This window comes from Drosophila willistoni, chromosome 3R (assembly GCF_018902025.1).
Source record: "Drosophila willistoni isolate 14030-0811.24 chromosome 3R, UCI_dwil_1.1, whole genome shotgun sequence".
Lineage (NCBI taxonomy): Eukaryota > Metazoa > Arthropoda > Insecta > Diptera > Drosophilidae > Drosophila > Drosophila willistoni.
This window is the reverse complement of record NC_061086.1, coordinates 13,921,808-13,936,903: the sequence shown is the minus strand read 5'-3', so window position 1 is coordinate 13,936,903 and position 15,096 is coordinate 13,921,808. Positions and strand designations below refer to the sequence as shown.

At 40.9% G+C, this 15,096-nt stretch overlaps 4 protein-coding genes across 4 annotated transcripts; 2 read left to right on the top strand and 2 right to left on the bottom strand.

Annotated features, from left to right (window-relative positions):
• Window positions 1–5: 5 nt before the first annotated feature.
• On the bottom strand, window positions 6–6,994 carry LOC6651203 (rabankyrin-5). The gene is made up of 6 exons (XM_023180100.2): window positions 6,845–6,994; window positions 5,776–6,506; window positions 3,061–3,195; window positions 2,895–2,989; window positions 523–2,826; window positions 6–452 (listed from the first exon to the last, which is right to left on the bottom strand). Exons 1-6 carry the CDS (start codon window positions 6,846–6,848, stop codon window positions 314–316), a joined length of 3,408 nt encoding a protein of 1,135 aa, XP_023035868.1. The 5' UTR covers window positions 6,849–6,994; the 3' UTR covers window positions 6–313.
• LOC111519406 lies at window positions 3,885–5,655 on the top strand. Its single transcript, XM_023180101.2, has 4 exons — window positions 3,885–4,013; window positions 4,448–4,595; window positions 4,980–5,227; window positions 5,287–5,655. The coding sequence occupies exons 2-4, from the start codon at window positions 4,514–4,516 to the stop codon at window positions 5,503–5,505; spliced, it is 549 nt and encodes a 182-aa protein (XP_023035869.1). The 5' UTR covers window positions 3,885–4,013; window positions 4,448–4,513; the 3' UTR covers window positions 5,506–5,655.
• A 425-nt stretch (window positions 6,995–7,419) lies between the features above and the next one.
• LOC6651202 (cytochrome b-c1 complex subunit 6, mitochondrial) lies at window positions 7,420–8,149 on the bottom strand. Its single transcript, XM_023180347.2, has 3 exons — window positions 8,078–8,149; window positions 7,737–7,831; window positions 7,420–7,672 (listed from the first exon to the last, which is right to left on the bottom strand). The coding sequence occupies exons 2-3, from the start codon at window positions 7,821–7,823 to the stop codon at window positions 7,499–7,501; spliced, it is 261 nt and encodes an 86-aa protein (XP_023036115.1). The 5' UTR covers window positions 7,824–7,831; window positions 8,078–8,149; the 3' UTR covers window positions 7,420–7,498.
• A 332-nt stretch (window positions 8,150–8,481) lies between these two features.
• On the top strand, window positions 8,482–14,874 carry LOC6651201 (histone-lysine N-methyltransferase SETD1). The gene is made up of 6 exons (XM_002073847.4): window positions 8,482–8,844; window positions 8,908–9,284; window positions 9,341–9,590; window positions 9,651–13,552; window positions 13,613–14,246; window positions 14,310–14,874. Exons 2-6 carry the CDS (start codon window positions 8,947–8,949, stop codon window positions 14,481–14,483), a joined length of 5,298 nt encoding a protein of 1,765 aa, XP_002073883.1. The 5' UTR covers window positions 8,482–8,844; window positions 8,908–8,946; the 3' UTR covers window positions 14,484–14,874.
• The last annotated feature ends 222 nt before the right edge of the window (window positions 14,875–15,096 follow it).

Below are 15,096 nucleotides of genomic sequence, written 5' to 3'. Positions count from 1 at the left end.
AAAAATTTGAGTTAGTAGTAGTTATGTTTATTTGGAAACTGGTTCTTTTTTACATTTAGTTGTATAGTTTAGAGCATTTTACAAATGACTATATGAAATATAATTTCTTGACACATAAACGATGGAACTGGAATGGCTTGTTATTGTTTGGGCTTTTCACTCAATAGACGTAGAGTGTAGGGCCATTGTTTAGCTTAAATTAATAGATCTATTCATAATTTAACAAAGCATTGATCGAGGCTGCCAATTACAATAAATTGTGTTTAAGGCTTTTTGTGTATGACATTTAAACATCTGGTTAGTGTGCTAATGGTTACGATATCGAACCGTTTCCACATTGAAGAACATTAAAGCAAACGCTGCAAACTCGAACTGGTTTGTTAACCCCAAACTTAATAATAGGCACATCATTGTTCGAACATTTCGAGCATAATACTCGTCCGCAATGCCGACTACAAAGAAAAATGAAAATATTAATTATGACAAGGTGAAAAGTTAATGTTCCATGACAATTGCTCTTACCAATGGTGTTTTCGCATGGTAATTGTAAAACGAGTGTTGCACTCTTGACACGAGTCAGACTCCGCCCAGGGTGATTCTTGTGGCAGCTGATCCAGCAGCTTGTGGAGAAGCTGATCAGTTGCCAGTTTGAAATTGAAAATATTGATTCCTTCTCGATTCTCGGTGCCTAGACAAGCTCCGATTTTAACTAGAACTTTACAAAGCGGCGCCTGCCCTCGCATAAAAGCCAAAAGTAGCGGGGTATTTCCGTCCATGTCGGGCGTATTAATCGGATATTTTGGCATACACTCAAGGAATAGCTCACAAATAGCTGCTGCGTTGTTATCCTCAACAAGACGACATAGTTCGTGTAGTGGATTTCGTCCTTTTTGATTGGTGGCCTCTGCGTTGACTCGCGACTCGGTAAGCAGCTCACGAACTACAGAGATCTGGCCACTGCGAACAGCCAGATGAAGTGCGTTGTTGCCTTCTGCATCGGTGGCATCATAGTCAGCATTGTTCTGGATCAGAGCGGAGACGGCACAAAGATTGCCACGTTCAATTGCAATGTGCAATGGAATTTTTTGGCAAGCATCGCGCTCATTTATACGAGCGCCAGCCAAAATCAGGTTACGAGTAATCATTTCAATTTGTGAAGAAGCTGCCAGATGCAATGGAGTCGATTGATTTGCATCATGAACCCGAGAGTTCACATCTACTTGAATGGCTATCAGGAAGAGGACACTTTCGAGATCATCTTTCATAATAGCCAAATGAAGGAAATTGCGACCACGCTGATCCATTTGCTCGGCGGCATTGGGAAGTCGGTCAAGAATGCGTTGCGCCGCTTTGTGATTTCGAATAGTTAAGGCCGTTGCAAATGGTGTGTTGCCAGTCTTGTCTCTTAGCTTTAAATCGATTCCCGGATGGCAAAGAAGTATAGTTATAATTTCTTCATGTTGATTCTCGATAGCTATATGAACGGGCGTTTTGTTATCTACATCGAGGGCGTTTACATTCGCTCCATGATCAATGAGGGTTTGCAGTACTTTCGTAAGTCCCCATTGACAACATAGATGCAGTGGCGATGATTTTTCTCGCGCCTCATCGCCCCCTTCTCCATTGGGGCCAGGCTGACGGGATGAGTCTAGGTCACATTGGCTACGAATTAAAAATATGGCAATCGATTCCTTATTTTCATCTATGGCCCTGTGTAAGAGTGTTTGCTGGCAACCTTCTGGGCCTTGACTCCAACAGTCAGTGTCAACGCCATGACGTACAAGCACTTGGGCCACATCCTCGTAACCTAATTCCAAAGCAGTCCACAGAGGCGGGTCACCATTGTTGTCTGGGGAGCTAAGGGCCACTCCCTTAACACAAAGGGCATTCACCACTTTGGGTAAATTACTTGCTATAGATAACTGTAATGAGGATTCCTGTTTTCCCGTAAGTGCGTTGACATCAGCGCCTTGGTCAAGTAGAAAGATTGCGGTGTCAGTGTCTTTATTAAGTATGGACTGATGCAGTAGTGTCAAGTCTTCTCCATTTCTGGCATTAACATCCGCTCCGCCCTCAATGAGGATGGGAACCAGCTCAGTTTTGTTTAAATCCAAGCAAAGACTTAGCGGTGAATTGCCTTTATTATCTTTGCAGTTGAAATTTGGTATCTCCCCATCGCCTTTTCCATCACTCTTATATTGTGTAAATGCTTGAATGGCCTCCACAGAGTTCTCTTCTACGGCCATATGCAGAGCCGATTTCATGTCGGCTGTACTTGTCTGCAAATTGCACGATGCGCCTTTCTGGAGCAGCTTTAAAACAAGCTTTGACAAATTATTCTTAGCTGCAATATGCAGGGTGCTTAATCCCTGCTCATTGATGTGATCCAGATTGGCAAAGTCGGCCAAAAACATAGCCGCCTCTTCGAATTCTTCTCCCTTTAAAGCAAGAACCTGCAGCAGGCTGTTTCCTGTTCCAAGTTTCACCGCGTTTGGATCTGCACCCATTTCCAGAAGTTTAGCCGCCAAGGTGTTGTCCTTGTTTGGATTTTGTAGCGACAAACTTAACTCCAGTGCCGTTTTTTCATCCGAAGTGCACAAATTGATGTCAATTCCAGAAGTTGCAAGCAAGAGTTTAACCATTTCATGATTTTGTTGTTTAATCGCAATATGCAATGGTGTATCGCCTTGCAAGTTTTGGATATTAACGTTGGGTTTACGCTCTAAAATTCGTTTGCCAATGTCGATTATACTCAGAAACGTCTCATGATTGGACTGATTCTCCACATAACTGCACACAATATGCAATGCAGTGTCTGCCGAAGGCCTAAACAAAGATATTTACGCAATTAATACAATTTTTTGTTGTGTTTTTTACCACTAATTCTCAATTACCTAGATGAAAGGTTTAGCAGACAATCATGATCCAATAGAAAGTTTGCAGCAAATTCGTCACCCTTCTTAATGGCATCGATTAGCAGTGTTGAACCCTGTGAAATAAATAAATGAAATTCCATCGATTCATATTTTGTATTTGAATTTAGTTTTGAATTTCACTCACATCTGCATCATACGCATTCAGATTAGCGCTTCCGTTCTTGACGAGTGTCTGGGCAATCTGCAAATTCTTTGCAGCCAAAGCCATTTGCAGTGGCAATTGTCCATGTTCAGAGAGACTATTCACCAGCTCTGGTAGCTAAAAGATATCAAATTTAAAGCATTCATGAATAATGTATACTTAAATATTATTCGTGTTTCAAGATACTTGTTTTCGTATGGTGATTACTCAAATATGTAGGCGTATGTACCTACATGAACTGGTAATAAGAATAGAATTATATATTCACATACATTTAGAATGACCAACCCCAAGCGTTAGATGATGATTTCAATTTTGTATTATTTTAAGTATTAATTCTTTATTTTGCTTTCTCTTTTCTTTTCTCTTGAAGAGATGTCTGTATCGATATCTAAACAAATATTACTACTAAACTTTCTGGTATTTGTAGATGAACGTAAAACCCAATATTTTAAATATCTATGTATAAAGTTTTCTAATCAGTTAATCTATAAACTACTTTTACTCCAATCTTACTATATCTATACAAATTTAACAAAATTAGAACCCCATTGAGACATATGAATCATTTGCTTATCAAAAAGAAGAATAAGTCATTTTTGGAATGTCTCATAAATAATATTGCAACTATATAAAGTAATTATTAGCATATTGCAAAACTTTCTTAGTCATATATACATATATTGTTTAAATTGAACAATTTAAAGAAAAGAGGAGCGCCTGGCAACTCTGTGCGCAACATTTAGTCTGTATATCTGACTGTGTGTGTCCATATGTTTTCACTCTGTCTCTGTTGTGATTCTGTTGTTGTGTAGTAGAGGGTAGAGGCTGGGGTTGGGGGCAGTCACCACTTTCTGTCCAGTGCTTGTCTGTGGCAGTTCCTCTTGGTCGTTCCAAGCGAACACTTGTTCTGTTCGTTGTCTTGCTCTTGTCAGGTCAGTGCCAGTTTTCGTGTGCGTGTGGTAAATTTTTAATAATTGATCCGTTTTTACGTTGCTTGAATAATGTTACCTACACACACATTGTGTATCTCTCTGTTTCTGTTGTTGTTTATTTGAACAATTTGTGAATAAGAGTATTTGGCTTGTGTTTTTATTTAATATGCACAGTGGGTGAAAGACGCATATAGGAGTATGAGAAGAATGATTGTAGATACATACATATATACTAAACATAAATATAAAAGATATGTCTGTATGTATTTGTCAGTGTTGCTTTCGCCATCATCACCGGCAAATGACCTCCTTAAATCTTTTGAATTATGCACAAAACAAGCATTTTAAGAATAGTTATACATATACATTTACACATGTATACATATAATCTATATTTAATTAAACTAATTACCTAAAATGCGTGACTTTTTCAGTGTTCAGACGACAACTCTATGGATTTTATGTGACATGCTTGACAAATAAAACATTGTGGTCTAATAATGAGAACAAGCAGCACTCAAGCAGGTAGCCATAGCTACCTGTTGTATGGATTTGTTTCTGTTGCTTTAACAGTCCTTATAGGTTAGTATTTGGTGCACAGTGCAGCGAACTGCATTAAACATCCTTGAATATGTATACAAACACAATTTAAATGGGTGTTGACTAACTGATAAGAGCATTGCAAACGACTACAGCATATTAAGTTGATAAGAATATATTTTGTATGTACATAAGTGTGTAAGTCCAACATACATCAAGTACATACTCTCCTATCAGCTCAGCCAACAGCTTCCGCTCTTGAAAAAAATGTTCAACAAATAAAGAAATACAAGATGAGCAGCTGGAGCACAACATCAATTTAACAATCATTGAATTAAACAATAGTTGAAAATGTCTTAAATTTGGACGCGATTGTTTGTTAGAGATTTAAATGAATGTATAATTTAATCAGTGGTTAAATTTCAGGAACAGAATGCACGGCTTCGGATGTACTACAATGTTACAAATGCTCCGTGACTGTGGAGAGGTATGTGATTGATAACAGAACTATTGTGACGCCGCTGTGTTCCAAATTCGAGGAATCATCTCAATACATGGTGGATTGTCCATATTCCACAATGTGCTTGAAAACCATATCAGCTTTGCATTTACAAAATGGACAGAAACAGGAAACCGTCACTCGTGGCTGTGCCCAACAAAAGAATACAACTCAGGTTGGTATCCATCTTCCCCAATTAGTTAACATTTGCAAATAATCAAATGAAACTTTCAGATTTTCCGCAATAAACAATGGGAGCAGGAACATTCAGTACAGGAAGTGTACGAGGAAGGTTGCACAGAGATCAAGACGAACAATTTGGCGGGATCAACAAAAACGCATTGCTATTGTAGGGGAGAACTGTGTAATTCAACGGATCTGCTTAATGTGAACAACTGGTTACTGATTCTGTTGACTGCCACAAGCATATTGCAATGTTTGCTTGCTACTTAAACCTGCCGGCTGCATTTAGATCAATATATTTAGTATTTATGTATATCGAATACTTTGTGTATACTCAATTTTCAGTTAGAAATCCAATGCATTGCATAGCTCCTTGTGATAAATAAATAAAATATGTGAGATGATCGTTTACATGTTGAATACCGTCTTTCCCTCTATGATATATATTACTAACCCGACAGCTATCTTGCAGGGTTTCTTAATTGATCAACGTCGATAAATCTAAATTAAAGAATTATGTATATAGAAATTTCCACTTACCGCTCCATCGTTTTCGACAAGGCACAGGAACACAACGTCCTCGCGTAAGAGCCTCACAGCTGCATGCAACGGATATTTCGTTTTACTTTTTAGCATTTTAAAAAGCAATGGTCCAGACATATGCTCAAAGTCTTGGGGTGTTAGATCATCCCAGTGGGTCGATATAATTCCGGAGCAATACTCAAGCAGAGTGGCGGCGCGCACTTCTTCGGCAACGCAATAGAAACGGACACAGGATCGAACTCCTACCGATGCCACCAATGCTCGTTCGCACAGACCCAGTAGAGCTGGCAAACTGAAACGATAGGCTACTCTCAGCAATCCCAGGGCCAGGCGATCATGATGCAAATCAACTATGTCGGTGTAAATCCAACGCAAAAGAGCCAAAACAATATCCTCCTCTAAATCACTCCAATCAAGCTCTTCCTCGTTAGCCAATATCTCCCGCCATTCTTCCGAACGTGCATGAAGTACAAACTTATGGGCTGGTATAACCTTTGTGCTTGTCCTAACATTGACATCGGAATAGGTGGAACGTCCATATAAAGAGGCGACTGTTAGAGCAAGACGGGACACAAAACTGCTTGAGTCAACATCCGCTGATGACACTGCCGCCAATTCATTGTATTTTCGCTCTACATCTGCATAGCTCCTTTGCAGTTTGGTATATTCCTCTTTTAAAAGAGACAAATGCTTTTCCAGTTTTTGTACAGAAGCAGCGTCATTGCAACCTAAAAGTATTACAAATAAACAAATTAATAAACAATGGTGGAAACAAAAATAATTTATAGAAAGCTAAAGGCTTAACATTGCCATTATCAAAATATACATAAGATTTGGCTCAGTCAAAGTACATTTCACTAAGTCTTCTATTTATGAGTTCTCCACCTACGAATATGCACTGTACGTATATGTGTACATATGTGCACATATTTTTTTAAATTGTTCACATAAATTATACATATACATACACATAATCATATGTGTGTATAAGTAATAACACAATTATCAATCCTCATATACGCCCATTTCCAGGCTAGTCAGGTTAGCGGTAAAATCTCTAACATACCCATAATTAGTTGTAGATGATTTTCCACAATGTTCGAATGTAGTTTATTAATGAATTAAACAGTAAAATTCCAAATAAAAAACAAACTTTCGCAGTTGCATTAGTGCAATGCACGGCTTTTTTTTGTCGCAGTTAATAGAGAAACAGCTGTAGAGGCCAGTACTCAGTGTGACCGCAGTTTACAAAAAGTATAATACCATCTTTTGTGGTGAGCTACAAAGTCGTTGAAAAATACTATAACCGGTAAGTTTTAAAACATGATAAGATATATTCTTATTTTGCACTACTAATTCAAGTAACTTCGCCAATGAACAAACGTATTGAGCTTAAGAATATATCCCCGGTTTGCAGTTTCAATGAAATTTAGACATGGGCTTAGAAATACTCCAAATTGTTTCAGCAAAAGTTCGCAGTTTTACTTTAAGCCATTATCTGTGTTGACCTGTCAATTCCAGTTGACGTCCCTTGGGAAGCCCATGGATTTAAATAGGCGATTTCTGGATTATTTAAGCACCATTGGCTATAACACATCTAGAAATAGGTATGCCTACACAGACACAGTGTGGAAACGCAAAATTTACGACTCTCCTTTATTTAATTACTAATGCAGTTAACAGTTTGTTGTCCATTTGGTTGACTTGCATTCATATTAATTTACTTAAGCTTGGCGAAAAGGCTGTGAGCGACACAGTGATCTAACTCAGCAACATAGTCGAACAGTTCCTCAACGCACGTTTCTGTGGTCTTCGAGCGGCCGTTGACACGATCATTGCACTCCTGGTATTTGTTGTACAGAGACTCAATGTGTCCTTTTGTTTGGCATGATTCCTATTTAATCAAAAAAATATTTAAGGTAAGTTCACGATGATGTTGACATGATTTTTGTTCTTACCCGAAGAGCGGTTTGGGGGTCAACTAACTCCTCTTCCTCATCCTCGGCCTTAACCACGGGCATCGAAAACAAGCTTCTGAAGGACATTTTCGTAGCTGTAACGTAAGGAATCTGTTAGTAATAGTAGGTCACACCGTTCCAATGAACAAAAAAAAGTAAGGACAAGACAAGTGGGATTCATTGGAAACTCAGGCTGTCATAGATAACAAAAATCTAAAACAAAATGCACGCAAACTGATTGAAAATAATGACAACTATCTTGGAAAACAAAGGCTGAGCTGGACAAGGATGTAAAATATCAATGACACCTTAAATTCTATTAAAAATAAATAAATTATAACCTTTACTTTGTAAAACTTGAGACTAGCTGTGATGCAACCACAATGTATGTTGTTTTATCGATAATTCGATAGTTCATGCATAGCCAACTGTTTATGTATTTAGCACTGGTTCCGAACAAGACTATAGCTTTATTTCTTTCACAACAAAAACAATTTTAAGGTAAATTGCGCACTAAAAATAATAGATATCATTTGAAATTAGGGTAAACATATTTTGTTTTGGTACTGGGTAATTCGAAGCTTAATTTATATATTGTGAACTAGTTTAGAGGACACTTCGAAACGGAACCAATGAGCAATACCGAGCCGAGAATTTTTTTTGATAACGGCTTTCAAATAATTTTCGATAAATTATATGCATATGTGTGTTGATATATCGATAAATACGAGGCCTCGTTTTTTTCTGTGTATTTTTTACTCGGCTGCTCTGCGTTTATTTAATTCATCCTAATAATATTGTGCTGGATCTGGACTTTGGTAATTTGTGTGGCCATGCACACTAAAGCGTTTTGAATACTACAGCTCCAAGGAAGAACAATTTTGGTAGGGTAACTTTCGGTAGAGCAGGAAACGGTCAAGTTAGCTGTTCCGCCAACCGACCCCCCTCCCACCCTCACCCAGCTTTATTTGACAGACACGAACACGGTGTGGTGCGGAGTGGTGCGGTGGCCAATACAGAGACAAGACCGTGTCTTCTTATTTCGTCTCAAAGCTGGCGCCCATTGCGGTATCAGCTGCGGCTGCTTGAAGAAGATCCATTTGTTTTGGTACGTGGTATCCCGCCTTTTCTTTTTCCAAGGCCGTTGAAATAAAATGTTTGGCTTTTACAGTAAGAGGAAGATATAGGTAGAGCTACCCTTAACGTGGCTATGTCTAGAGAAGTTGGCGAAAGCAGCAACGGATTCTCACGTTTATCGGCAGATGCAAGATCCATAACTAACGGCAGTGTCTCCTTGATGCATATGCAAGGGGCCCAGACCCAGGGCAATCGCGACAGCAACAATGCCTCCAATATCGCCAAGGCTCATCGGAATTTTAAACTCATTGCGGATCCTCAGTTGGTTAAATGTAATGGTAAACTATATCGCTATGATGGGATTGTTCCGGGTGATCCCACCTATCCCACCATAACGCCGCGGGATCCGCGTAATCCTCTGATACGGATTCGAGCTAGGGCAGTGGAGCCCTTGATGTTGCTCCTGCCGCGGTAAGTCCTCCAAGATTGTAGTTTCTTCAACAATTTAAACAAGACACTTTAAACAGATTTCTCATCGATGCGGACTATGTGGGCCAACCGCCTGCAATTGAAGTGACTGTGATTAATCTCAATGACAACATCGACAAGCAGTTCCTCACCAGCATGCTGGACAAGTGTGGAACGCCCGATGAAATCCACATCTATCATCATCCAACCACCAACAAGCATTTGGGCATTGCCCGCATTGTCTTTGAGAGCACCAAGGGGGCGAGACAGTTTGTCGAGAAGTACAATCAAAAGTCCGTGATGGGAAAGGTATGATTCCTCAATCAACAATAGAATGAAAATAATTATTTTGTAATTTTGATCCCTCAGATTTTGAACGTATTTTGTGATCCTTTTGGTGCGATTTTAAAGCAAACCATCGACAACATAACGAATCCCGTTCCGGTCAAGCCAACACCGATACCGACGACGCCCATTGCTCAACATCCGGTGCCAACGATGATGCCAGGTCATGAATTCAGTGCAGAGAAAGATGGCATGGAGCATATGATGGGTCCTGGTGGATTTAACTCATTTCACAAGGGTGCAGACCGGAACGAACGTGATAGGGATAGAAATTGGGAAAGAGAGCGTGAACGCGATCGCTATGTGAAAGACCGGGATCGAGATCGAAGTCGACATTCCTCGGAACGAAATTATGAGCGTGATCGTGGAATCCGTGATAAATATACATCGTCGTCTGCGTCGTCATCACAACGCCACGACCGTCATCATTATCGTCGGCGTTCAAGAGACAAAAGTCCAGAGGGCATACGGGACCGGGATAGGGATCGATTTTATGCCTCACGGGACAGGGATCGCGAGCGTGATGGTAGACAACGAGATTTTCCCCGCTCCCGGGAAAGAGATGGCAGTTTCCGTGAGCGTAATAGATCGCGCGACCGATCCCGAGATCGTGGACCAAGGGACAGGCGAGATCATCATCGACAGAGTCCGTCGAAGGAACGAGATTACCGAGAACGAGATCGGGATCGTGATCGAGATCGATCTGCAGAAACGGATCGTAGAGATAGATTAAGTGTTAAATACAGCAAACGCTACTCCAGTCATGAATATAGTGAAACCTCATCCGAAATTGGAGCTGGCGGCAGCTCTCATAACTCAAAAAATCATCAATATTATGCTGGAATTTCGGCCACAGGCTATGGATATAATAATTATAGCTACACCATGACTGAAAATGTTCAGGCCTGGTCCTCACATCGAAGTTGGACTGCCCCCCAACCCGATGTGCAACCACAGCCACCGCCGCCGCCACCACCGCCCGAAGATGAAGAGGAAAATTGGGATGATACAGTACCACCGCCACCGACTAGATTTGATGCAAAGGCAAGTTCTCCCACCACAGGAGTGTCGCCGGAAAAGGAGCCAAAGACTAATTCCGTTTCAGATACGGAAAATGTAGACTTGGATACACGGATTGCTTTAATATTTAAAGGCAGGACATTTGGAAATGCGCCTCCATTCCTTCAAATGGATAGTAGCGACTCGGAAACGGACAAGGACAAGGAGAAAGATAAAGATAAAGGCAAATCTGATGAGGCCGCCAATCCAAAGGCAGCTGTATCTGAGCCTCAATCCGATTCAAATAATTCCGAAAACCATAACAAGAAGCAACGGCAACATCGTAAAGAACATGGCGCCAGTGATATATCGAGTGATGATGATGGTATTTTGGTTAGAAAAGAGGCGGCATCATCAAAAGTCGAAGCGGATCAAAATTGCGATGATAATATGTCTCTGTCTAGTCTCTCTTCCCATGAAGATTCGGCAAATTCAACAGATCAGGCAATAAAAAAGTCAGTTGCTGCCTCATCGTCATCCGCATCCGCAGCAATGACATCATACATTTATCCTACGCATCCTCAGCCATCTGATCCAAATCAATATTATTACCCACAACATTCTGCATACGGGCATTATCCCCCCGTTATACCAGGCCGATATTTCTCGAATCCAGCTTACTTGCCCGGTGTGGTATCAGGAGCACCATTTAACTTGGATTTGGATCCTTATGCCCAGACATATGGCGGCTACCCGGAGTCAGCAAACGCTTTGTCAGGTCAAAGTGATGAGATGAGGCAGAATGTGAAGAAAGTCATTAATTACATTGTCGAGGAGCTAAAGCAGATCCTCAAGCGGGATGTGAATAAGAGAATGATTGAGATGACAGCCTTTAAGAACTTTGAAGCCTGGTGGGATGAGCAGACTGTGAAAGCGCGCTCCAAGCCTTTGGCCGAATCAACAGGTGAACAGGCAAATTCGCAGGATAAAAATACAAATGCGGCCAATGCCAACACGAATCCAAGTGGAAACCAAGAAAAGGCACCCGATATCAATCATTTTATTAATACGCCAAGAGATATTCCCGATTTCCAGACATTCTCCAACATTGGAATAGGCATAAGGGCGGCAATGCCTAAGCTGCCATCATTTCGGCGAGTTCGCAAACATCCTAGTCCCATTCCCAGCCAACGAAGGGCGTCCTTGGATCGCGATTTGAGTGACCAAGAGGAGATGGTGCAGCGTTCGGATTCGGAGGATAAGGATGATTCCCATTTGGGTGACACAACGACGACTACCTCGCACACTCAGAATCTTAAGGAACGCATTTTGGATTCGGAACGCAGGGATAAACATCCAAAGCGGCGAGGCAGTGCATCAAGTTTCTTTTCGTCCTCCTCCTCGTCGTCGTCTAGTGATGGAGACGCAGGCGGGGCTGAAAACGATGCGAGCAGTGATGATAGTTTTGACGATGATGGCCTACAGATGAGGAGTGTTAATCAAAGGGACAGACTTATGAGAAAGCGTAGGCGAGACTTGAAACCAGTAGCCGAGGGCGACAATATGCCTTCTTCAATCTATTCGGATTCGGAGGATGAGAAGAAACCAGGACATCAGGATACTGATGCTCCCAAGCGAGGGCGTACGAAAAAAATTGATATTTACTCTGATACGGATGAGGATGACAGCGAGCGTCAACATCATCATAAGCAAACCGCAACTGTTTCAACAACCAAAATGGTATCATCTATACCATCCGACTTGGAAGATATTAGCAAAGACAGTAGTTTTGGCAATTACGACGACGATGCCGCCGAACATATCGATGAGAAATTCGCAACTGGTCTCAAGTCCGGCGATAAAACTGATGAAGAATTTCGCAGATCACCCACACCCATCCCGCCGCCCGACTACAACGAGGAGGAAGCCCTTCCGAAGCATAGCAATGACGCTGACGATGATCAGGTTAAGACTAAGCAGAAATCACATTTTGAATACGATCGCATTTACAGTGATTCGGAGGAGGAGCGCGAGTATCAGGAGAAGAGACGACGCAACACCGAGTACATGGCCCAGATTGAGCGAGAGTTTATGGAAGAACAGCAGAGAAACAAACAGAACTTTGCCTCTGAAGTAAAGAAATCTGAACTTAAACTGGATATTACCACAAAGATCACGAGCAGCAGTTTGCCTGACACGCCGGACATAACAAAACCACCGCCAACTCCGGGTGGAAAGATATTAATGGAAGATATGTTGCTCTACAACAAGAGCATTGACATGACATCTATCACAAAGGAGAGTGGAGTAGTCAAAACAGAAATTGATATAGTTGCAGTCAAGGTGGAGACAGAGACCATAACTCCACCAGTGGAACATAAGACTAGTCTAGCCAATGGCGGCACCTCCTCTGATCTATCATCGCTGCCCCATGATGATGATCGCAATATTGAGAAGGGCAAACAATCTCCAGCCTCTTCGGACGGCGGATCCAGTCAAGCATCGCAGGCCAGCCAAGTGGCCCTGGAACACTGCTATTCTCTACCACCGCAAGCTCAATCTGGTGCCGCTGCACTTGCCGTAGCATCTAAAATAAAAACACCGCCAGACGGTAGTGATCTAGCTGGTGGTAAGCCGGGTCCTGGTCGACCACGCAAAGATTCCGGTCGTGTTACATTGAAGCAAAAGAAAAAAGATTCGGCACCACGTCAGGCCAATGCCAAGACGAAGATGCTATCGATTAACGATTCATTGGCCGAACTGGCTCGCCAAACGGCTAACTTTGTACCCTACGAGATGTACAATCCGCGTGACCAGAACGAGGAAATGGTAATTCTGTATACTTTCCTAACAAAAGGCATTGACTCTGAGGACATCAAGTATATCAAGATGAGCTACATGGATCATTTGCAGAAAGAGCCATATGCGTAAGTACTTATTTGCAATATTTCCACCAACTTTGTAATTGTTATATCGTATCCTTCCAGTATGTTTTTGAATAACACCCATTGGGTGGATCATTGCACAACGGATCGAGCATTTTGGCCACCGCCACCGAAAAAACGTAGGAAAGATGATGAATTAATGCGGCATAAAACGGGTTGTGCTCGCACTGAGGGTTACTACAAGTTAGACGTGCGGGAGAAGGCCAAACACAAGTACCATCATACCAAGGCCAATGCCGACGATGTGCAGAATGAAGATCGATGCGACGAGCCGACAGCGCTAACGAATCATCATCACAATAAGCTAATATCGAAAATGCAAGGCATTTCGCGGGAGGCGCGCTCAAATCAGCGACGACTGCTCACAGCTTTTGGCTCAATGGGCGAGTCTGAGCTGCTTAAATTTAATCAACTCAAATTCCGAAAGAAACAACTGAAATTTGCCAAATCAGCTATCCACGATTGGGGATTATTTGCTATGGAGCCCATAGCAGCCGATGAGATGGTCATTGAATACGTTGGACAAATGATACGACCAGTTGTGGCCGATTTAAGAGAGACCAAGTATGAAGCGATTGGAATTGGCAGCTCTTATCTATTCCGCATTGATATGGAAACGATTATCGATGCCACGAAATGTGGAAATCTCGCACGATTCATAAACCACAGTTGTAATGTGAGTATAAAGATGACTAAAAGATTTTCTTTTACTATATCATTTTTGTTTTGCATATTTTAGCCCAATTGTTATGCCAAAGTCATTACCATAGAGTCGGAGAAGAAAATCGTAATATATTCAAAGCAGCCCATCGGTGTGAATGAGGAAATTACATATGATTACAAGTTCCCATTGGAGGACGAAAAGATCCCATGCCTGTGTGGCGCCCAAGGATGCCGGGGTACGCTCAACTAAATTCTTGAATCCCTGGCGATTTAAATATCTCTACAAATGAGTTCCATTTGAACTTTGCTATTATATTCTAACTACTATAAATATTTGTCAGTTTTTGTGTAATATTCAATGAAAATTACGATTATGTGGAACAATATTTTGCTGATTAGTTTGGCATGTATATATACATAGAATATAGCTTAATCTTTCCGTCTCCAATAACATTAAAAAATTTAGATAAGTTTACAGAATTTAATATAGTTTAATCTCCCCTACCGCGCAGCAATAACGACGAGGAATTTAATATAATTTTAGTTTCACTTGAAGAAGAATTAGTCCTAAGTTATCAATGTTCGTAGTGTTTAGGATTTAGTTTGCGAACAAACTAATTAAATAAACGAACCATAACTGACTTGACAACTTCATTAACTACACCCACACACACACATACATATATGTTTTAAAATATATATGTATTTCTATATTAAGATTATTACTTAGATATGCATTGTAAATATGAATGTGCATACATACATAAAATAATAAATATCAAATGTGTATATGTATTATTAATTTAGCAGCCACAAATGCTCCCATTCTGTTTTCTAACGTAATCTGGACATATTAATTAAAT